At 34.0% G+C, this 25,592-nt stretch overlaps 1 protein-coding gene across 8 annotated transcripts; it reads left to right on the top strand.

Moving 5' to 3' along the window:
• LOC108361877 (uncharacterized) lies at positions 1-20,073 on the top strand. Of its 8 annotated transcripts, XM_017614643.1 has the most exons (5): positions 1-184; positions 4,150-4,296; positions 4,355-4,555; positions 19,509-19,575; positions 19,729-19,818. In XM_017614643.1, exons 2-4 carry the CDS (start codon positions 4,203-4,205, stop codon positions 19,550-19,552), a joined length of 339 nt encoding a protein of 112 aa, XP_017470132.1. In that variant the 5' UTR covers positions 1-184; positions 4,150-4,202; the 3' UTR covers positions 19,553-19,575; positions 19,729-19,818. The 8 variants fall into 8 exon arrangements, with proteins under 8 accessions (XP_017470132.1, XP_017470131.1, XP_017470129.1 ...); XM_017614642.1 differs by lacking the exon at positions 19,509-19,575 and having other exon boundaries at positions 1-188; positions 4,187-4,296; positions 19,729-20,073; XM_017614640.1 differs by lacking the exon at positions 19,509-19,575 and having other exon boundaries at positions 1-188; positions 19,729-20,073.
• The last annotated feature ends 5,519 nt before the right edge of the window (positions 20,074-25,592 follow it).

The following is a 25,592-nucleotide window of genomic DNA, read 5'->3' as shown; positions in this document are numbered from 1 at the left end:
TAGGCTGAGGTATCGAAAAAATCTTTCGATATACTGCACATATTCGCGATGTAAAAAATTTGCACTCCTAACAACGCGGTGAAGATTTTATTGCGAAATTGTGTGTTGCTCTGTGGCGTCGGGAAAATAAAAGTGTAAATAAGCGTAAAATAATCAATTTCTGTGCTATATTATTGTAAAAGACGTTGGTATGTTACTGTGTACGATTTGTAACCTTAGTTTAAATGATATTAAATCTTATAATAGGCACCTGTATTTGCACAAAAATGATAAATGTGTTGAATTTAAGTGTTTGCAACCAGGATGCATAAAAACATTTCAGAATTATTATTCATTCTATGTGCACTTGTACCGACATCACAAAAGTGCTGTAAAAGATTGTGAAAATAACGCAAATGTAGACTACAAATGTTCGGCTTATATTTTCAAAACAAAAAGTGTTAAAGATATGACTTCTCACATACAGATACATTTGTTTAACAAAACTTTGATTGTTTGCCCCTTTGACTGTTCTAAATCTTTCGTAAACTCTGGTTGTTTTAAGATGCACGTTTTCAGAAAGCATAAAAGGGTAAAAGGAGGAAAGCCATCAGATCAGGAGGCACTTGATACTCCTTCCAATGAAGAAACCACGCATTTGGAGAAACGCTTAATGGATAACCCTCAAAGCTCTAGCTCAAAATCCTTTGACAACTTTTTCGCAACATTGAAATTTAAATTTGGGGTCAACGATATTGCCTTAGATTCTTTTGTAATTGAGTTAAAAGATATTTTAGAATCCCATGATAAAGAAAAGAGAAAATACAATTTTTGATTTATGTGATACTCTTAATTTGTCAGAATACAAAGAAATGTTTACAAGTGCGGTATCAAACAAAAGTTTAATTTCCGAAATTGTTAAATCTGAGTCGGCTTATAAAAGAAATAATTTCTTAAGAAATAAAAATAATTACGTTTCTCCGAAAGAAATTCATCTTGGTTTTGATCAATATCACAAAAAATGTATTTTTCATTATATTCCAATTCTTAAAACACTTGAAGTTCTATTGGGTGGCAAAATAGTTTTTAAACTTTTTAGTAGCAAAAAAGTGTCAAATGTGAATTGTTATTCCGTTTTTCTATGAAAATTTAAACAGAATTGAATTGCTTTTATTTCAGGATGCCTTCGAAAACTGCAATCCTTTAGCTTCGTCTAAAAAGAAGCACAAGTTGCTAGGCGTTTATATGATGATTGGAAATATTCCAAAAGAATTTAGATCAAATATTCATAATATCCAATTAGTTTTGCTTTGTAAAGATACTTACATAAAGTTATTCGGATTTGAAAAAATTATGGTTCCTTTAATATGCGATTTACGAAAACTAGAAGAAAACGGAATTGACTTTCTTTTAGACGGTTCTAACCAGAACTATCGTGGAACTTTATTTTCAATGCTTGGTGACAATTTAGGCAGCCACCAAATAGGCGGCTACACTGAAAACTTCAGTTTATGTGTCGATATTGTTTGTTCAAGAGAGAAAATTTAATATCTTTTAATGTAAATATCGGTGAAAAGCGTACCCGCCAAAACTATGAAGCATGCCTAAATAACCTTTCAAATTCTCCTGATTTTGGTATGGGAATAAAAAAAGACTCATGTTTAAATGAATTAGGCTACTTTCATGTTTGTGATGGACTTCCTCCCTGCATATCACACGATTTATTTGAGGGTATTATACCCCACGACTTGATGGAAGTGTGTAAATATATGTGTATACAAGATGTTATTTCAATTGATTACATAAATACGAGCCTTTCATCATTGAGAAACAAATTTTAAATTAAAACTGTCTTTCCCACATGTTAATCTCAATATGAAAAAAAAATCCAGGAAAGGCCGATGAAATCCTACATTTCTTAATGATATTTCCCTTCATATTTTTGAACAAGTCATCGATAAATAAAGATCCGGTGTGGAAGTTTCTCACTGTAATTATTGAAATGTGTAGGTTGATAAACAGCTCTGATTTAGATGAAAATCAAATCTCTTTACTTTCACATTGTATCACAGTATATATGGAATATAGAAGAGAATGTTTTCCACTTTCAAAGTTGCGACCAAAACATCATTGTATATGGGTGTTTCCATACAGCCGTACGCGACATTCGTACGCTTATAGAGTGACATAAATCTATCAAAAATAGAAGTTACAGAAAAAAAAGATTACGGTTATGTTGCAACCAAAGGGTACTATTTTTGAGAAAAAAATAAGCAGCCTCGAAACTTTGGTGTGGAAAATATCCGTTCAAAACCAGGTGATAACGTACGCGACAAAAAAAGAAGTGGTTTTAAGGCACATATTCATATATGCGAAAGTCTGCGAATCATGAGAGTTTTTCTTTTCTTTAAAAATTCCTAAACTAAGCTAAATAATGTACCTTTACAATCCTTCCATTTTTTGATAGAAATTATCTCTGATTAGTTTTTATTAAAAAAAATTATAATAACGTACGCGACATAACGTACGCGCCATATTTTTCCCCCATACAATATTTTTACTAGTAACACATACTAAATTAAATTTTTTCAGTTCTTCTCTCCACCGTTTCGCGTTTTCAAAACCTTTTTCCGCCATCTGAATACGAAATTTAAAGTTATAAAGCCGTTTGAATTCATTTGCTTGCATTTTCGGTTTACATTTTCATGGAAACACGCATATATGCGAAAGTCTGCGAATCATGGGAGTTTTTCTTTTCTTTAAACATTCCTAAACTAAGCTAAATAAGGTACCTTTACAATCCTTTCATATTTTAAGAGAAATTATCTCTGGCTAGTTTTATATTAAAAAAAAACAATAACGTACGCCACATAACGTACGCGACAATTTTTCTCGTAAGTAATAAAATGTATTTATTGAGAACTCTTCCCGCCACCGTTTCATTGTTTTACAACTATTTTGAATAATTTAAATGGAAAATTTGCAATTAACATTGGTTTTGATGTATTTGATTGAAATTTTCGTACTTACAATAACGTATGCGACAAACTTTAAAGGGTAATAAAATTTGTTTTACTTCGGTTGGAAAGAAAATTTTACTGTATATCTTTAACTGGAAGAATTCTCGCTTAAGAATTGTAATCTGCATTACCTGCGACTGCCAATATACAAATGACATAGACAAACAATGTTTTTGCATAACGTACGCGACATTAGAATACTATCAGAAGCAAATCAAAAAATTACCGTTAACCGAGCTCTAACTTCTCCTTTTCCTCATTTTTATAGTTAGTTGTTATTGCAAATTTAATTTTAAGATGTAATTGTAATGTTTCAAATCTGTTAATTTAGTTAATAGGAAAGAGAAAATAGTTCATTTCATTAGAGAAAACTGAGTCGAAGAGACACTCAGTTTTACTCTTCAATTTTTGAGTTTTAAAATTGCAATAAGCTGAAATACTTCTATAATATAAAAATTCGAGTATTTTACTCTTATTAATTCGTCTTAAAAACCCTTTTCAGTTGTTTTTATTTTTTCAGTCCTGGTTGACATTTTCATGGAAACACCCATATGTCACTATTCACATCTGATAAGAGGATATGGTCCCCTTAAACATTTATGGACCATGCGCTTTGAACACAAACATCAATATTTTANTTTTTAAAAAATATCTAAAACGATGAAAAATTTTAAAAATGTATCTTTAACTCTTTCTGAAAAACATCAGCAAATGCAAGCCAACCTTTTTGAAACCAGATTTCAATTAAAAATTGTTCGCAATAGTTACGAATTTATTTCTGAAAACATGTTTAATTTTAATTTATCCCCAAGTTTTACACTCGTTACAAAACAAATTAAATTCCATGGCACAGAATACAAAGAAATCCATTTCATTGTCATTGATTCTGACGACCTGGGCAATATTACAGTCCTTAAAATTAACTCAATATTTTTGGACGCTAACTGCGAAAATGCAGTATAGTGTAATAAACTTAGTTGATATCCTAATTAAAAATCCAGTTCACGTTTTGTATGTAAAAAATAAATATTATCTTTCTTTATTCTCAACATTTGTCGAAAAGAAAGATTAGAATTAATGTAAATAACGCTTTTTTCTTAAAATATATACTTACATGCATAAATAAGCACATATAACATGTATATTATAGTTAGAGCTACCCATATATATATTCGTAAATAATAAAGTACATACATAATTGCAATGGCTGAGTACGTGTGCAAGGTATGGAGCGCTGATAGACGTACCAAAAAAACGTTTATGACTTTAGCATCTACGGATACATTAATACAAGCAGGTGTATTTAAAAATCTGTATATACATTATCTGAAATACTAATAACCAAATATTTACAGCACTTAATTTTGATATTAAAGGGTCCAAAATAGTCTTAGAGTCCGACGGAACCGAAGTTTGTGGTGAAGCAGTCCTGGAGCATTATTTAAAACAAAATGAAACTTTGATGATCATAGATAATGAAGAATGGTGCGAGAGAGCAGAAAGCAGTACTTCAGCAGCGGCACTTCAAAGAGGCACTCTTGAGCAAACTAATTCAAGTGAGTTCATTAAAAATATATTTTAACAGGGTATGTCCCCGTATTACAATTAGAACCGCCTCAGAAAACCCTATCTCCCCTATCTCAGAAAACTATTAAAGAACGCCCTGCTTCAGAATTTGATTGAAGAACGCCATATCTCAAACGAAAATACATTAAAAATGTGATGAGAGGCTCGAGCCCCCCCTAGCTTTTGAAGTTTACCTTCTATGTAGTATACAATACTACGAAATGGCAACTGAAAGCAAAATTTTTTGCCCGGTAGTAAAAAGCATATAAATCACAGTTTCAACCTTTATACAAAATTTAGGAAAATTCAACAAAATTTCAAATTTTTATCTGAATCTTTAAAACATATTTGGGTATGCAGTTTTCTAGCCCATACAATGTCATAGTCTAATGAAGTGCAAGTTTCAACCAGCTAAAAAATCGCGCTGATTTTTGATAATTGTTTTACTTTTGCGTTTTTTTTTATATAACAAGTGTAATTTACAAAAAATGGCGTTGATTTTTTGAAATTTTTTGCTAACGGTCTCCCGCATTTTGTTTCATAAGAAATTCATGTTTGTATGAAAAAGTGAAAAATCCGTCACAAAAAAAAAATTTAAGAAATCAACGGGATTTTTTAGCCGTTTTAAACTTGCACTTCATTAAGACTGGTTTTCACTATGTTATATTTTGACTCCAAAATTTGGCGACACATTTTGACACAATTTTCTCTCCTTTATCCATACCTTGACCGATGATGTTATAGGCCAAAAAACGGACACATAGCCGATTTAGCAGCGCATGTACACGACTAAAGGCCTATCCGGATCCAAATCAGTCGATAAACTGCTTTTAAATCCCATTTTACAATGTGTTTTCACTTATTTGACAACAAATGCCACTGAATTTGACATAGTGAAAATCAGCATACCCAAAAATGTTCTAAAGAATCAGATTAAAAAGATGAATTTTTGATGAAAATTAGTAAAATTTTCCTAAATTTTGTATAAAGCTTGTAACTGTGATTTATGTGGTTTTTGTTAAAGCTTGAAAAATTAGCTCGAAAAACATTACGAATATTTAAAAAAAAAAACACGTGGTCATTTGTTTGAGTCACGTATAACTGCGTACTTAGTTTTTCTCTCTGATGTCAGGATTTTTTTTAAAAGGACTTTGGAATTTAAAACATATGATTATTTCAAAAAATTATTTAAAAAATTCAGTGCAATGTATGATAGAGGTAAGGGTATCAAATATAAGAAAAAATTCTTTAGAATTATAACAGAATAAATATTTTGGTGCATAGGGACGAATGGGTAAGCAAAAGTCCTTTAAAAATTTTGTCCTTAAAAATCCTTGAAAATTTCCAATATTGATTGTTTGATTCGAATTTCGTTCTGCAAACTTTAGCTTGAAAACATAAAATTTATTAAAACCACATTTTCGTTCTTGTAAACCAAAAAACTTTATTCAGCCTTATCGTGAGTTTCATTTTCCCCGAACTCGATCACTTTTCACTTTGGGTTTCCATGGTTTTACTATGGCTGGATGACAAATTTTCGGGTGAATTTTTTTCAGGCCAACTTCAGGATAAGGCAGATTGTGCTTTTAAAATCAACAGAATTTTCTCTTTCATTTGGTACCCATAATGTTATTCTACATTGCACTGATTATATTATTTAATTTTTTGAATCAATCATATCTTTAGAATTTCAAAGTCCTTTGAAAAAAAAATGCTGACATCAGAGTCAAAAACTAAAAACGCAGGTTTACTGTATTTGGCCCATAGTTCATGTGTTCTGAAATTTTTTAGTTTTAGTGGCACAGTGTTATTCATAGTTTTGAAATATGTATATTTTATGCAAGCAAAAAATAAAAATAGTTGACATTTTTTAAACACCTAAGATATCACTGGCCATAATGAAGGACCCTGAATGACGGGAAAGCTCAAAGCTTTACAAATTTGGTGATGCGATTTTTGAAATGAACGATACAAAATTAGCCGGTATACATATTTTAACATTTTTAGAATCAGTGGTGGAAATTTTATACTGAAAGGGTTAAGAAAGCTTTAGTTTAAAAGTGTGATACTAAAGGCCAGGGACGTGAACCGGTTTTGAACCGAACCGGTTTTGAAACGTAAAACCGCTTTTTTTCTACTAATTAACTGAACCATTAACCGAACCGAAATTTTCCACAAATGTTTGATCCGAACCGAAAACCGAACTACTTTCCATAAAGGTTAAAGGTTCGCTTCAACCAAGTTTTAATAGATAAATGTACCCAGACAGAAGAAATACGTTTATGATAACATTTTGGAAAACGGGCGTGGCACCGCCGTTTTCTCGGCAACCGGTCAACCAATTTATAGCAAACTCGGTATGGCTATTGTGCTTGCCAAATAAAAGCAAAACGTTGAAAATTATTGAAATCAGACTAAAATTGAGGTCGCTTTTCATGTAACGGTAAATTTCAGAAATGCTTGAAACTTCAATATTTCGAAATTTAAGGACGCTAAATTACTCAAAATTGATACACCCCGGCTTACCATGTTGCGGTGGCTTTCGGAAAGGTGAACATCATATATTTAATACTTGCGCCGGGTATTTAATGTTCGGTTCCGCCCGAACTTAGACTTTATTACTTGTTTGTTTTTCGAACCGTTGAACCGAACCGAAACCCCGGTTCAAAGACCAAAAAAACCGCTTTGGCGAACCAATCCAAAAGTGCAAAAACGGTTCGAACCGCTGAACCGAACCGACAAAATTTTTCATCCGGTTCACGTCCCTGCTAAAGGCCTTTCACCATAAACGGCGCCAATTTTTTGGGTTATCAAGACTCTAGCAGTACAAGGTTAATTTTTATCTTTCACGAAGTTCTTTAAATAAATATTCAACTAAATACTGAAGTATATTTACGAATATCATTGATTGTGCAAGTCTGTGCAATGACGAATTAAANACCATAAACGGCGCCAATTTTTTGGGTTATCAAGACTCTAGCAGTACAAGGTTAATTTTTATCTTTCACGAAGTTCTTTAAATAAATATTCAACTAAATACTGAAGTATATTTACGAATATCATTGATTGTGCAAGTCTGTGCAATGACGAATTAAATTAAATTCGGGGGTTCAATTCAATCCATTTATTAAACAAATTGTACAGAAAGTAGCGAGACGACAAAATATCCGCGTATTTAACAGAGAACTAAACTTGTTGACAATAAAATCAGCGCTGAGTTAACAACAAAACTGAGTTAGCTAGAAAACAAAAAAAAACTGTTTCTTGATTGACCGCTGATCGTCGATTCTGCAGAGCCGTAGAGAAAGAAAAACAAAATTACTTAATGAATAATAGGAAAAGGAATTCTAATGACAGGTGTGCTGTTGCTGTTCGATGTTGTGAGAGCCAGCGTTTCCGAAACTATCCAATCACGTTTTATTATATGGGCAAATCTAAAAAACAGGTAACCTTTGTGTTGTTTAGCTTTATTTTCACTGTTGTAAACTAAATCAAGCTGGTTGCTTTTGGATATAATTCATTGACGCATACTTGAAGCCTCAAAAAAAAAGTGGATCAACTTGCTGCATAACTTTTGAAATATCGGTGTTTAAATTAAAAAAAATAATGAAAACAAGTGATTTTTTTATGTAATTTTTAAGAGGGGCACAATTAATTATATCATAACTTTTGAAGCATACCATATTCTGATTTGAAATTAAATGGGCATTTAGCACTTATGTGTACACTTCATATGTAGTAGGAAAGAAAAGTGTGCACTCAACAATAACGAAATGGCAAGTAACTTAAAGTCTGTAGCTCCACATTTCACAAATTTCAAAATTTTCGGCTTATTGCGTATAGGTTTTGAAGCATTTAATTTTAAGAACTTTTTGAGTATGTATTGTATTCTTCAAACAATTACGAATAATTTGATACCTTTGTTGAAAATCATACTTGCCTTTCGAAAGACAAACCAAATGTATGTCAACATACTAATAGTTGTATGTTCTTTTTAAAGCAACCCTGTATTATTATCTACTTGTTCTTATATGTATTCTCTTTCATACTTTGGCGCTTGAAAATATACTTTCCTTTCTTTTTTGGCACTTCAAACCAATAGGTTATGGTCCCAGTCGCGCATTAAAGAAAAGAATAAAGTTTCTTTTTTGAAATTCGTAATTATGGTAAATACGAGTAGTTTGTATCAAATAGAGAAGCTGGATCGTGATAATTATGATATATGGCGTGTCCAGATGAAAAGCGTCCTAATCCATTTGGATTTATGGAGCGTTGTTGAGAAGAGGGACGGTGACTCGACGTCAGCTAAGGCATGGGAGGCCTCTGATGCAAAGGCATTAGCAACAATAACGTTATGTGTAACACCGGCGCAATTACACCATGTAAAGAACTGTACGACTGCAGCAGAGGCTTGGAAGAAGCTTGAAGAGATTTACAAGCCAAGTGGTCCGGTACGAAAAGTTTTACTGTACAAGAAGTTGCTAGCCATGCGCATGCAAGAAGATGATGATGTCAGCACGTACGTAAATGACTTTACAGCAGCTGTAGATAAATTGTCCGAGGTGGATATCACAATGGGTGATGAGCTTGTGGTCATAATTTTGAGGTCCAGTTTGCCAAAGGCATTCGAGAATTTTGTTGTGGCCATAGAATCCAGGGACACTTTACCATCGCTTGACGCATTTAAAATCAAGCTATTGGAAGAAGGAGAACGCAGAAAGGCAGCAAAAGATATCGACGGTAACATAGTGCAGCAGGCGTTCATGGCTAAGGGCAGCGGCAGCGGCAGCTACAACAACAAAAATGGTGCTAGTTTAAACGAAAAGAGAAAAGGCGGAAAAAAGGTAAAAAAAGGCGCGTGTTACAGTTGCGGCAAATTCGGTCATTTCGCTGCAAAATGCTCAGAAAAGGAATGTCAAAATATGATTCGAAGCAACAATCGAAAAAGCCAGATTCAAAGCAACAATGTCAAACGTCATTCTCAGTATTGGCTGCTCAGGATGTCAACATGTTGCATGAAAACAAATGGGTACTCGATAGTGGTGCAACATCACATATGTGTAGCGATAAACAACTGTTTACAAAGATCGAGCAACACCACGATACAATCCAATTGGCAAATGAAAACAAAGTCAATGCAAGCGGCATTGGAGATGTTGAAATTCTGATTGGCGATAGAAACGTCAAATTAAAGAATACTTTGTATGTACCTAAATTAAAAGGAAATTTTATTTCTGTCGGCAAAATTTTAAACAAAGGCGCAAAGGTGAATTTTTCGGATAAGTTTGCGGAAGTCGTTTACAATAAAGATGTTATTTTTCGAGCGAGCCGTGTTGGCGAGTTATTTGTTGTGAATGTGTGCAACAACAAATGTTTTTCTATGGTGAAAAATTCAGCTTTTATTTGGCACGACAGATACGGCCATTTAAACTTTCATTATTTAAAACAACTTTACGAAAAGCAGATGGTAGAAGGCAACGACAAAATTGAGATACCAGATCTGAAATGCACAACTTGCATGAAGACAAAAATATGTGCTTTGCAATATGATATCAGCGAAAATCGTGCAAAGGATTTGTTGGAGCTAGTGCATATGGATGTGTGTGGACCATTTCAGAAGCCTTCGCTAGGCGGGTCAAAATATTTTCTTCTGCTCACGGATGATTATTCGCGCAAAATGTACGTTTACTTTTTGAAGTCGAAAGATGAAGTTTACGACAAATTCTTGATTTTCAAGAATGCAGTTGAACGTCAGACCGGTAGGTGTGTTAAATGCGTACGGAGTGACAACGGCGGCGAATTTGTAAATAAACGATTTGATGAATTGTTTGGCGAGCTTGGCATTACGCGGCAGTTGACTGTGCCATATACCCCTCAACAGAATGGGGTTGCAGAGCGTGCAAATCGCACAATCGTTGAAATGGCACGTAGTATGCTCGTTCATTCTGGACTTCCCGAGTCATTGTGGGCTGAAGCTGTAGCAACAGCGGTTTATATACATAACCGTTCACCTACAAAGTCGTTAATGAATATGACCCCGTATGAAGCATGGACTAAACGTAAGCCCAAAGTCAGTAATTTCAAAATTTTTGGATCTCTTGCTGTGGCGTTAGATAAGAATCAACGTAAGAAGTTCCAGGCGAAGGGCAAAGAATACAGAATGGTTGGCTATTCTTTGACAGCTAAGGCATATCGCTTGTATGATGCAGAAAGTCATGAAGCGACGCGACGTTTTGTTTGAAGAAAGTGATACCAGAGGAACTTTATTTAATGGGTGTCGAGATGCAGTCAACTGTAATGATTTGTTGACTCCAAATGCCATGAACACTCCAGACAGCAGTAATGATAAGAAATCAATGAAGCAAGCGAGCATTTTGAAGATGATAAAGACAGTGATGAATCAATTTATTTAAGCGGCACGAGTGAAACCGAAAGTTCTGAGACAATTGCAGATGAAATCTTAGATGAAGCAAAGCGAGGTCCGGGTAGGCCAAAGAAGGAACTAACTGGTAGACCTGGTAGGCCAAGAAAAGTTTATAATACGGTTAATATGTTGAAATATGCAGACTTCGAGGTTCCTAGCACGGTTAATGAAGCATTGACTGGTAAATTCGCAGATGAATGGAAAAGAGCCATGGACGTTGAGTATGCAGCCTTAATAGCGAACAAAACATGGACGTTAACTGATATGCCAGAAAATCAGAAAGCAATTGGCTCAAAGTGGATTTTTCGTGGCTAAAGGCTGTAGTCAAGAGTTCGGTGTCAACTACAAAGAAACGTTTTCACCAGTGTGCAGATACTCGACGATTAGAACGCTGTTAGCTTTGGCAGTTGAACAACGTTTATACCTACATCAAATGGATGTTTGTACAGCCTACTTAAACAGCAACTTGAATGATGAGGTGTACATGAAACAGCCTGAAGGTTATGTCAGCAATAAACATCCGAATCGAGTTTTGAAGCTAAACAAAGCCATTTACGGCCTCAAGCAAGCAGGCCGAGAGTGGAATACCAAGCTAGATGTTGATTTGAGAGAGATCGGGTTCCTGCCTTGTGTATATGAGCCATGCTTATATATTCAGCGCATACATGATAGCTTATGCCTGGTTGCAGTGTATGTCGATGACATAATTATAGCGTGCAAATCGAAAGATAACCTACTGATGATCAAGCACAAAATATCGCAAGCATTTGAATGTATCGACAAAGGCCCATTGCATCTATTTTTGGGGATGCGTATACAACGCGAAGGTGAGCTTTGTGCAATTACTGTCGACCAAGAGCAATATATCAAAGATTTGTTGGCCCAACATGATATGGAGCATTGCCGTTCAGCAGCTACACCATTGGATGCGGGGTTTTTGATTACGTGCTTTGACGAAAAGTGTGCCAAGGCTGATGTCAAGAAATATCAGGCTACAATCGGAGCATTAATGTTTTTAGCTCTTTCTACTAGACCGGATATTCTTCATTCAATTTCAAAGTAGGCTCAAAGAAACATCGACCCACATAGCGAGCATGAAGCTGGCATTAAGCATGTGTTACGCTATTTGGCATCAACAAGTGATTTTAAATTGCATTACACTGGCTAATGGCGAATCGTTATATGGCTACGTCGATGCAGATTGGGGCGGCAATTCATCAGATCGCCGTTCATATACCGGCTATGCATTTTTCCTTGGAGGTGCAGCTTTCTCCTGGGAATCTAAAAAGCAAAGCTGTGTGGCGTTAAGCAGCACCGAGGCCGAATATATGGCCTTAGCAAATGGAACGAAAGAGGCTATGTACTTGCGACGTCTCTTAAGTGAAATCGGATTTGGTATTGATGAAGGGCCGACAAAGATGTTTGGTGACAATTTAACTGCACAGCAACTTGTAAAGAATCCCGTCTATCACTCCAGAACCAAGCACATCGATATCAAATATCATTTTGTACGAGACGTAGTAAAGGCTGGTCAAATCGAGCTGCAATATGTCGAAACTCAGAAGATGGTAGCGGATGTATTTACTAAAAATTTAATAAAAAAGAAACACTGCGAACTTATTAAAAAATTAGGTATTTCCTAAAAATGTGAAACACACATTTGGTTTGAGAGAGGGTGTTGAAAATCATACTTGCCCTTCGAAAGACAAACCAAATGTATGTCAACATACTAATAGTTGTATGTACTTTTTAAAACAACCCTGTATTATTATCTACTTGTTCTTATTTGTATTCTCTTTCATACTTTGACGCTTGAAAATATACTTTCCTTTCTTTTTTGGAACTTCAAACCAATAACCTTAGCATGAGGTGTGCTTTCAGAATAAACTAACTTTTAAAGATAAAATATTCTGCGATCTTGAGCGTAATTTTTATTTCAAAAACACCTTAATTGAAGGCATATTTGGAAAATACGTCGAAACGAACTAAATCTTTCTATAACTGCTATTCCTTATAAAATTACATATACCTGCAAAATGCTTAAAAAAATTTGTCTCTAGAAGTGTGTAAAAACCCTGATTTTTAGTCGGAATAATTCGAGAGTGGTATCAAAGCAACTTTTTTTTCGACAAATGTTCTGATAGTTGCTCTTACTTAATTGGAGCCTTCTAAATTCAATGGTTTCCTCAGTTTGCTTAAATTTTAACTATTTTATAAAAAAGTCCCTGAGTTTTAAAAAGATATTTTACTAAAATTTTGCACATAACCGTTTTTTAATATTACCTTAAATCATCGAAATCGGTTCACTAAAACACCTAGCTCCCATACAACTGATTGATCAGAGACGGTGTTTTGCGTTATAACTCCTCCAATTAAACAGGTTAAAATTTAGTATAGGTTCAATTTAACATATAGCACGCATACAATTTATTATTCAGATATAAAGTTAGAGTTATAGCGCAAAAACACATATCTGAGTAATCAGTTGTATTGGACCTATATGTTAATGTGAACCCATTTCAATAAGTTTAATAAATAATTAAGGTAATATTAAAAAACTGTTATGTGCAAAATTTTAGTAAAATTACTTCAAAACTGAGGGAGTTATTTATAAAATAGTTAAAATTTAATCAAGTTTTCAAGTACCGTTAGCTCGAAAACCGGAGCCAATTTGGTAAAACCGAGCATGCCATTGAATTTAGAACGTCCCAATTAAGTGATTTAAACTTTCAAAATCGTTTCTCAAAGTTTACAACTTGAACAGCGTAATTTGAACCCAGCTAATTCTTTTGTTTTCTATTTCATGCTTATTCCTCGTCTAACTTTTGAAGCACTTGATGAATATGATACATTTCATCGAATTTATAAGTCCACACATCATCTTAAGCAATAAAAAATTTTAATCAGTTACGGATTTTTTGCCTTTCAGCTACTATATGAGTTAGGGCCTTTCTATATTAAGGTAACGAAATGGATGTATAGAATGACAACAACCACGCTGTCGAGTTTAAATAGCGGCAAATCAGCTGCACTTGATAGTAGTTGGTTGAATAAGGAAAATGAATTAGCAACAAGAGTTTACGGGATGTACATAGCTCAGTGGTTAACGCTTCTGACTTTGAACATCGAATTCGCAGGTTTGATCCCTGCTGAAGTCTAGAAAAAAGAAGTCTGATGAGGAGATGTGGTGATCTCCGAAATAGTGCTATAACTTCTACCGCTTAGACTTTGTTGCTTTTTCAATTTTTCCTAATAAACAATCGTGGTACAAAGCTCAATGTTAATATCTCTTGTTTGGTTCAGTATGGTGGATTTGAACCGATATACTGATATGGACTCCAGCGGCAATGGAAACCATAAGGTACTTATAGATATTCTGTGCAAGCAAACAAAGGGCCTTAATGTGGTTCATTTTAATGCGCGTAGTTTGAATGCAGATAAACTTGATTATGTTAGGAGTATATTTGTTGAGTCTGATGTTGATGTAATTTGTGTCACTGAGACTTGGTTCAGTACTGATGCTTCGGACTTCTTCTATGAAATAGCTAATTATAATTTGGTAAGGAATGATAGAAAATTTAAAAGAGGGGGAGGGATCGCGATATACTGTCGATCCAACCTAAAAATCAAGTCTTTGGCAGAGTCGGCTAACTCTGAAACAGAGTTTTTAATATCAGAAGTTTCTGATAGTGTAAGTAAGGTATTGGTCTCTTGTGTGTATAACCCCCATAAGTCGTGCGTATTGGATTTGTTTTTTGGTGAGTTATCTGTGTTCTTACTTGATTATGAGTGATATGTAATTTGTGGTGATTTCAATGTTAATTTGCTTGTTAATGACTCTTATACCAATAAACTACTGGACAATGTTTGGGCAGGAGGACTTCTTATAGTCAATAATTCTGTTCCTGCCAGATATGCTAACAATGCAAAGCCTAGTCTCTTAGATGTCTTTATTACGTCTGACCTTAAACATGTCTTCAAATTTGACCAACTATTTTTTATATCTGACCACGACTTAATATTTTGTTCACTAGATGTAGCTTTTAATCGTCCTGTTGTTGATGTCACTTTTACGTATCGAGATTTTAAGTCCTTAAATGTTGATGAACTTTTGCGTTATCTGTCTAGTGTTTGTTGGGAAGATTGTTGGTATTGCGAAACCATTGATAAAAAACTTGAATTCTTAAATAGAACTCTAACTGTACTTTTTGACAATCATGTCCCCATTCGATCAGTTCGTGCAATCAATCAGTCGTGCCCTTGGTATACAAAAACAGTTTGCTTGGCAATAAAGAAGCGTAATAAACTGCATGCTAAGTGGAGGAAAACTCCAACCGAAAGCCGTTGGTCTCAATACAAAACTGCACGGAATGCAGCTACGGCTACCATTAGGCAGGCCAAGAGCTGGTATTGTAGGAATAAACTTGACGCAGCACTTCCCTCCAGAGACTTATGGCGCAACCTTAAAAACTTGAATGTTCATGGTAATGATAAACCTAAGTGTGATTTGGACCCTGATGTTCTGAATAATTTTTTTACTAGTGCAAGCAGATGCATGAGTTTCTCTTCAACTGAATGTAATCTGACTGACTGTGATTTGGTAAATAAATTTCAGTTTGTAGGTGTGAGTGAAGGAGAGGTTTTGCGGGCTGTAAGGGGGATAAAGTCAAATGCGGTGGGGGAAGATGGAATTTCGCTTAAGTTTATGAAAATTGTGCTGCCATCTATATTGGGTACTATCACTCATATTATAAATTACTGTTTTGCTAGTTCGTGCTTCCCTTCCATTTGGAAGAAAGCCATCATACTTCCTGTAGCTAAAAAGACTAATGCTAATAGTCCTTGTGATTATCGACCAGTTAGCATATTGCCTGCTCTTTCAAAGGCATGTGAATCGTTAATGGCGACACAAATTTCGGCATTTATACAAGAAAGAGGATTGCTGTCACCGTTTCAGTCAGGTTTCAGGCCACAGCATAGTTGTTCCACTGCAATGACGAAGATTCTTGATGACATAAGAATACAACTTGACAATGGTAATCTAACCCTTCTTGCCTTTTGGACTTTTCAAAGGCATTTGACTTAGTTAATCATGGCCTTTTGTGTAAAAAACTTAGGCATTTATTCGGTTTTACAGATAGTGCTGTAAGATTAATGTCTAGCTACCTTGAAGGAAGATCCCAAAGAGTTAGAGGTAGGGATACTTTCTCTATGTCAAAAGTAATTGCTTCTGGTGTTCCGCAAGGATCTGTTCTTGGACCGTTGTTGTTTAGTCTTTTTGTTAATGATGTGTTCTCTGTGTGACGTTATGTAAATGTACATGCATATGCTGATGATATTCAGCTATACCTGTCCAGTCGTGTTGGTCTTATTGAAGATTTGTGTTTTAGAATTAATAGTGATTTGTCTGCGGTGTCAGAATGGGCTCGTGATAATTGTTTGTCTTTAAATGCTACAAAATCCTATGTTCTCCCTATAAGTAATAGTGTGATTCACTCTGAAGATATCCCCGAGTTATTAATTGGTAGCAACGTTCTCGTGTTATCGATAAAATTAAAAATCTGGGATTCATTCTTAACACTAAGTTGAATTGTCGTGACCATGTAAATAAAGTTGTTAGTAATGTGTATGCTGTGTTACGTCGTCTAAAGATCTCTGCCTCATTTACACCACAAGATACCAGGCGCAAGTTGGCTAAGCAACTCATAGTGTCCCTCATTACGTACTCTGAGACTGTATACAGTAAACTCGACTCTATCTCCTCCTACAAAATCAATGTTGCGTTCAATAACCTTACTAGATATGTTTATGGACTAAACAAATCTGATCATATCTCCCTGTGGAAGAATAAAATCCTGGGGTGCAGTATCGAGAACTATCTTGCTGCGAGGAACTGTATATTTTTATATAGATTGCTTGCGTTGCAATCTCCAAATTATTTGTATGAAAAGTTGCGACTGACCAAGTCTAGTCGACATCATAGCCTTCTTATCCCAAGATACACCCTTTTACCATCTTCTAGAATGTTTTTCATTAACGCTGCGAGGCTTTGGAACTCTCTGCCGGAATCTACCAAGTCTGCACTAAATTTAAGGAACTACAAAGCAGTAATATACAATTACTACACGGTTAAAAATTTCGGTTTTAATTTTAAACTTTTTGGACTACATATATGACCAAACTAAATTCAGTTTCAAATACAAACCTTCCAAGTTTAAAAAAAAGAGAGCACATATGTTGAGTTTAGAATTTAAACAATTCCGTTTAAATGTTAAACCCAAACTTTCTCATAATTAAGAATAAAAAAAAAACAATCTTAAATTCCATGCTCCGTCTGGTTGGGATTGAACCCGGACAGCCTTGGTAGCAACCAATTGTATCAAGCACCTTTGCACACTCAGCTACAGCCACGCATGTAAATGTGCTTTCATATGTTGAGTTTGAATCAACACCACAGTTCGTTGGCAAACATATTCTATTTCGGTTTAGATTTTAAACCAAATTTTCTATATTTGAAATCTAGAAACAGAATTAAAACATTTTGGTTTGATTTTTAAACCACGAACTTTTTGGGCTAAAATTTAAACCAGAATATATTAAAAATTGCGTAAAACTTTTGACTGGTTTAAAAAGTAGACTTAAAAGTTTAAAAAAGGCAGTAGTCCCAGCGCGGTTTAAAAATTAAACCCAAATTTTTGACCGTGTACAATGATTTGTAATGCTATGGAAGTGGTTGCAATATCTTTTAATTCTTTACTTCTTTTTATTTTTTCTCCCACTATCTTTTCTAACAATCTCTACCCTGCCTATGTATACTATTAGTGTCTAATGTATTTAAGATTAATTTTGTTGTATGTATTTATTATTCCAATTCTACTTAGCTTAGTTTTTTTAATATGTATGTATATGTAATAATATTTTGTTACTATTTCGTCGGATGCACTATAAAAGACATGGTCTTAGATGTGTAATACATTGCCTATTAATAAATAAATAAATAAATAAAAAATGATATATAAAATAAAGGTGTGCTCACAAATTTAAAAATTAAAATTTTTATTTTGAAAGTGTACATATTTTTTAAATTTGCCCATATGCTTAAATTACTGCATTCACCTGAATTTCGGGGGTTACTACTAGTTTTCATAAATTGTCAGTTTAATTTCTTATAAAATTTACCTTTAAGTTTTTGCATTTTAAGCCTACATCGAAAATTTGTTTTAGAGAATCTATGTGAAATAATTGCAGAAACGATTAACCGATTTGCTGTGCAACCGAGACGTCTGATTTTTAAATAATTTTTGTAAACAAATCGGCAAGTACATATCGTGCCAGAAACATGAATGTGTAGAAATTAAAATTTTGGAAAATCAAGTTTGAATTTTTTTACGAGACTTAACTCTGCATTCATGTAATTGACATTGTGAAATATGTGGTTTCCGCGTACGCATTGTATTCTGGGTTTTGGTATAACATAGGACATCCAAAGATTAATCAAGTCAACCCAATAACTCAAAATTGATAAATTTGCACATTCATGCTTCTGGCATAAGGGCGACGATATGTATTTACTTCACATTTATTATTTTTTTATATAAGAAAATAGTAGTCATATTTCGACACCTGAGTGGAAGATCGACCTATCTCGGCAGCCAGTTCGAAAACGCCCTATATCAGAAAACTTTTCAAGAACGCCCTATATCAGAAAACTTTTCAAGAACGCCCTACTTCAGAATTTTATTGAAGAACGTCCTATTTCAGAGTTTTATTGAAAAACACCCTATCCCAGAATTTGGTTTAAGGAGGCCCTATTTCAGATTTCGGTTCAAAAACGACCTACCTCAAATGAATATGTATTGAAAATGTGCTGAGATAAGGATACGTCGATCTTCCTCTCAGGTGTCGATTTCGTGTTAATATTCCTCTATTTGCATGAAAACAATTCAAAAAATGTAAGTTTAGTACTCCACTCTACTTACTAAACTAAATTTATATTTGGCTATTAGTTAAGATTGTCTTTTCAAATGGAACCATTTAGTTTACACATATGTATTAATAAGGATAAATCAATCAACTACATTACAATTTTTAAATAAAATTTTCGAGGGATATTTTTATATGTACATTAGGGATTGTTTCCCACTACAACGGAAAGAATTTAATGAAATGGATCCAGTCCCTTCGATAGCTACCATAAAAGAAAACTGGCCATACATTTTCCATGAAGAATGCTTGATTCAGCATTTTCTTCAATCGACTAAAATTAAGGAAGATTCCTTTTTAAAAAACTTTAACGAATCCAAGGACCTAACACTCAAGTTTTTCGAAACCATGTATAACAAGGAAACTAAGAAAGACTTCGAAAAAGAAGAATGCTCTGAAAACATAATAATACGAAGTGTTCTAAAATACTTCAATGAAAATGAAAGTTATTTATTCCACATCTTTGAGGTAACATTAAGAACCTTTTTGTACATATGCAATAAACAACCAACTTCCTTAATTGTTACTTGTTTCAGATTGGAACAACACTGCAAGAAGTTGTGGGCAGAATTCCAACTAACACTCCGCTTATTGCATTTGTTAGTAAGTTCTTTTGCACTCATGTAATTTGAACACATTAAAAAAAAGTATACAATATTTAACTGCTTAATATAAATCCCATTTTTATATCGTTTTTTAAAATACACATACATATATATAAATTATTATATTAAACATTTTCTATTTTATTTTCAGAAAATGGCGGAGAAGACAATTACATAACATATCTCTTTATTGAAAAAACAATTATATTTCAGAATACTGGAGCGATAACACTTCTCCCCTTTTTAAAACAAATCATACACATTTTCTATGTATTTATGTAATTTAATTTTTCCTGCGGAAATATCAGAAAACAATGGAGTTCTTTGTAAGAAATTTGTATAAGTATTATCCGCCCTGTACTCGAGTTGCGAAGAAAAACAAATAATTCACAGGAGGTCAATAATTTAATTGTCAAGCTAACCAATTTTAAATGATTTAAATAAAACTTCGTGTGTAAGTTATACATATGTACATATGTATATATGTAAGTGTATATGTAAATACGTACACGTACAGTCATGTGAAAATTAATAGGGACACGACATTTTGAACAGTTTTGGCTATATTTTCATTGCATGTTTAATGTTCATAACTTCTTTTTTATAAAAATACAGCTCATTGTGTAACAAAAGCTAAAAGTCCAAATTTCAAACTTTGTAGAAAAATTTGAAATTTCAAAATGTCGTGTCCCTATATTTTAACCCTATCTTATTTGTTTAATGTTCATTAATTTTAATGGATTTATGTGGTCTTTCTTATATAATGAGCTAAACTTTTATATAAAATGAATTAATGAATTAATTTATAATAACTTATTTCTGTTACCCTAAGCCATATGTTTTTGCAAAGTGTATTCATATGATCAAAATAATAGAAACAAGACTTTTTGACCAACTTTGGCTATTTTTCTCATATTTGTTTAATGTTCAGTAATTTCAATGGATTTATGTGATCTTTGTTACATAATGAGCTAAACTTTGATATGAAATGAACAATATAAAATGAACCCATATGTAATAAATAAAACAAAATATGTACATAACTAGTATATAAAATGAAAAAATATTTCCGGATTTATTTTATTTTAAGGTGAAACTACTTCTGTTTAAATACTACACTCTTGTGTTTAAATACTACACATTTGGCATTTAATTTTGCGTACTTATAGAACACATTTTTAAACATTTTCTGCTGAGTACTAATTACATTTTGTGTAAAATTAAACACTCATGAGTTTAAATATTACACATTTGGGATTAAATTTTGCGTACTTTTAGTATAAATTTTTATTCATTTCCTGCTGAAAATTAAACACATTTTGTGCAAAATTAAACAAGCATTTGTTTAAATATTACACATTTGGGATTAAGTTTCGCGTACTTTTAATACACATTTTTAAACACTTTCTGCTTAGAGTTAAACACTCATGTGTTTAAATATTACACATTTGAGATTAAATTTCGCGTTATTATAGTACACAGTTTTAAACATTCTTGCTGAAATTTAAACCAATTTGGTGTTAAATTAAACACTCTTGGATTAAATATAGCACATTTGGCATTTAATTTCGCGTTCTTTTTGACGCAAATTTTTTAACATTTTTTGCCGAAATTTAAACAAACTATTCGCTGAATAATCGAGCATGTAATTTCGCGAATAATAAGGTAGGAAATCAGTAACCTACCTTTTAGCACGTAAAATTACACTATTTTTTTTAGAGTGTACTTGTGATATATTTGAATAAAACATGTGAAATTTAGTTGAAACAGTTTAGCCGATATTTTTTTTTTCAATTTAGCCGGTTGGTCCAAAAAGTTCTGGCAATCAGTGTTGCCGTTTTAGCCCTTTGGTGGCTAGATTTATACTTATACTCTTTTTGGCCACATAAATTTAAAATTGCTACTAGCCCTATTTTTATCCCTTTGAAAAATTTATTCATCCTTGACATGAAAAAGGTTCATATNTTTTAGGCCACATAAATTTAAAATTGCTACTAGCCCTATTTTTATCCCTTTGAAAAATTTATTCATCCTTGACATGAAAAAGGTTCATATGCTTAATTTGATATCTTTTTTTCATTTATATAAGAGATGAAATTTTAATCTAAGAAAGACTCTATGTGTGGGTATATGGGTGTTTCTTGCGTTACGGACGTTCCGTTTGGCAACACTTTTTTCATCATAAATACCATAGTAGGCTCTGAATGAATACACATTTTTTGTCATGAGTAGTCATCATCAATACCTATCTGAAACCAATAAAAATATTTTCCACAAATGTTATGTGGTAAGTGCATAACACTATTAACACTAATTAGCATACTGGTGCGTAATAAAGTCAGTTGACATTATTTCCTTTCCAAACGCGAAATGAAGTCAACAAAAATTTGGCACAAGGGCGGCGCGGCGGAGTGCGACGCGTTGTGGCGCGCGTACGTGAGCCGCCGCGAATCTACGCAAATTTAATGTTTGAAAGAGCAATAATGTCAAAGGATTTTATTTCGCTTTTGAAAAGGTAATAATGTCAATTGAATTTATTTCGCACCAGTATGCAAAATAGTGTCAGTTGAGCTTATTTCCGTTGATCTTGGTCTGCTCGCATAAAATTTTGTTTTGCTAATTTCAGAATCCTTGAATTCCTTTTTAGAAAGCGGATATGCTTCGTTTACTGTCAAAACCATTTGCGCGNTAGTGTCAGTTGAGCTTATTTCCGTTGATCTTGGTCTGCTCGCATAAAATTTTGTTTTGCTAATTTCAGAATCCTTGAATTCCTTTTTAGAAAGCGGATATGCTTCGTTTACTGTCAAAACCATTTAGCGGTTTGGTACAGGCAGGCCTTGCTTACTTAACAATGTTTCTTTTCTTCCTGCTGCTTGTACAATATTTATTAATTTAGGGTCCTCATTTTCGGGTTTCGCCTCTATTCTATCCTATTTCGATGACGATGGAATCGATGTCCCAGCGCCTGGCTATGACAAGGTACGAACATGGTTGCCACACGTCAAAATTTTTTTCTTAAGAAAAGTTACCAAAAGTTACCAAATCTTCACTACCAAAATTTTCACTTCTGCACTGAGAAAAAAATATACTGAATAAAACTTACTGAATATACTTACATACAGCCACAGTATACAGTAATCCAGATAGCCAAAACAAAAAATGTAAATATGCTTATTTGACATTTTGTTTGAATGTATTCGTTGATAATTTTTCACAGTTGTCGTTTTCGTTAACCCAAATGAAATCCAATTTAAATATTTCCTTATATTGAAAAATATTTTCAAGTCACATAAAATAAAACAACGAGAAAAACCCAATTCCAAGCAAATCAAGCGTGAAGCGTAAGCGATTATACCGGATGCAGTTCCTATATAAGTCAAACCGTGTTCCGAACAAAACTTTGAGTGAATAGTGGTGGGCTGACTTTGTAAAATGGTCCCATCGATTAGGCGGTAAAACAAGTATTACTTTGCTTAAGGTCGAACTCTAATTTTCAAATGCACAAAATGCCGCTTATTCACATTTGAAAGAGGATAATGCATGAATTAATGCAAGTAAAGACGGTTTATGCAGATAAGTAAACGCTTTTGTGAACCGTATAAAATGTATGTGCATATATACACATATGCATACATATATATCAAAATATTCGGAATGAGAACACGAATTGGTTCAGCCCTCTCTGTTTGTAAACACGCTAACTCCAACAAAATTTAGATATTTTAACGAAAGTCGGCCTCGAAGTTGCCTTTGGTATAATTTAGGTTAGTGTTAAATTTTGGCGAAATCTGCCAATAACCACGCCAACCTCCCACGAAGTTATCAAAAATATTTTGTTTTATTATTTTTTTTTACGAATTTTTCTGTTCAAATTTACATTTCAAATATATGAACAAACGTGTGTGGGTACTTTTGCATCAGTCGTTGCCTATCCCACTGGGAAAATAGGTAAGCACCTGCGAGGTAAGCCATGTTTTCTTTCAGTTTTTAGTACCAAAATTGTCATCATGGCCAATGTCATCTACTAGTAAAGGGCAAAATGAACACCTCCGAAGACACATTACGTTGTCAGTTGCAAAATAACGTGCAGCCGAAGTTATTTCCAATCACCGAACTACTCCGAGCGACTGCTCTGCATTACTAGTAACTTACTTTGTAAAGCAGCTCAGAAGTATGTCTGATACCAAATGTACATTCTAAATTCCTACTTACATAAGGCGGCCATGCCTTTGTAAAAGTAAGGGACGTTCGGCAGGGAAATGGTAATGACTGCCAGGTGAAGAGTAAGTTGCTAATAAGGTATTATTACGTGCTCCTAATTCCCACTGGGATGGGTAAATGAACAAAAAATCCTATACATTCACAATATTTCATGTATTAATTTTCAAATAAGCATATTGTCAACGGCTGGTTTATTGTATACTGTGCATATATGTAGCAAGAATCTGTGCACTTATGTAATAAATTCAATATTTTTATAATTTGTCAATTTTTGATTATATATCAAGAGCTCTCAGTTCTAGCACAGAAGTTCAAATCTATTTTCTAAAAAAAAATATCAAGATTGAAAATCCTATTGACAATTATAATATTTTTTTTATTAGAAAATAATTACTGCATGTGCCGATATTTTCATTTTCGTTGTTCGTCTTTTCGACAGCGTAGGAGTATGATGTAATGTGGAACGATTTTCCGTCATCGCTTGCCAAATTTGGTTTGGAGACAAAACCGGTTTCCGCGTTGTGCCATCTTCAGTGTCATTTTTCGTTCGGAATGTGCCGATATTTGAACCTGCGACTCACGGAATAATAGCACCGGCCCACAAAAAAAAGTTTCGGGTGCTTTTAACCGTCCTTTTGACGCGTATAAAATTTCGAGTAAATTGCGAAAATTGCCAATTTTTTGCTATTTTTTTCGGTGTACGGTACGTGTCAAATGGACCTCAGATTCGGATCCAGTGGGTCGAAATACATTCGGTAGGTGGGTCTGGTAAAAAGCACGCGACATTTTTTTTGTGTGCCGGAAAGTTGCCAGATTGCCGAATTTGTATACCATTTTTACTGAACTACTGTCCCAAACTGTATTTCCAGTATTAAAATGTGAGATCGCAAAAATTCGATTTTTTTTTGTAGAAGTGTAGCCCGTAGTGCTGCCACTGCAATTCAAATATTTCCAGTATTCGAATAGGAGATGACTCTAATTTTATCGAAGTAATTTTGTAGAAGTAATTTTGTAGAAGTGTCAGTAGTACTGCCACTGAAACTCGAAGGGTTTTTATAAATACGCACATGAAAAACATAATTAATTAGTAATAGATGTTTGGTTGAAAAAGTTACCAAAATGAAATAAAAGTTACCAAACCGCTTAAAAGTGACCAATTTTGGTAGAAAGTTACCAATTTTGGCAACCATGGGTACGAATAGCAATTACGTCGCTTAAAAACAGCAAGGCTGCTGGAGGTGACGCTTGTTAGCCGAGCTATTCAAGTACGCCGACGAGGAGCTGATAAGGTGCATGTATCAACTCTTATGCAGAATATGGTCAGATGAACGCATGTCCGACGACTGGAATTTAAGTGCCCATAAGAAAGGCGACCCCGACATACACGCCAACTACCGCGGGATCAGCCTTCTAGGCATTGGTTACAAGATCTTATCGAGTGTATTGTGTGAGAGGCTGATTGGACCTTATCAGTGTGGCTTTAGACCTGGCAAATCCATCATATATTAGGTACTAACAATACGCCAAATCTTGGGAAAGACCCGCGAGCATAGGATCGACATACACCATCTATTTGTCGATTTCAAAGATAATTTCCACAGCACGAAAATAAGTTTTCTTTATGCCGCAAATTTGGTATCACCCCGCGAAACTAATACGGCTATGTAAAATGACTTTGAGCAATACCTCTCCGAGCCGTTTGATAGCAAACGAGATTTCAGACAAGATGGCCCTATTTCGTGTGATTTCTTTAATCTGATGTTGGAGAATATAAGGTGCGTTCGTTTAAAATCA

The sequence above is a fragment of the Rhagoletis zephyria genome, unplaced genomic scaffold (assembly GCF_001687245.7).
Source record: "Rhagoletis zephyria isolate East Lansing unplaced genomic scaffold, Rhagoletis_zephyria_1.1 Rzeph_scaffold_00874, whole genome shotgun sequence".
Taxonomy (NCBI): Eukaryota; Metazoa; Arthropoda; class Insecta; order Diptera; family Tephritidae; genus Rhagoletis; species Rhagoletis zephyria.
The sequence above is the reverse complement of the archived record's forward strand: the minus strand, read 5'-3'. Positions and strand labels throughout refer to the sequence as shown.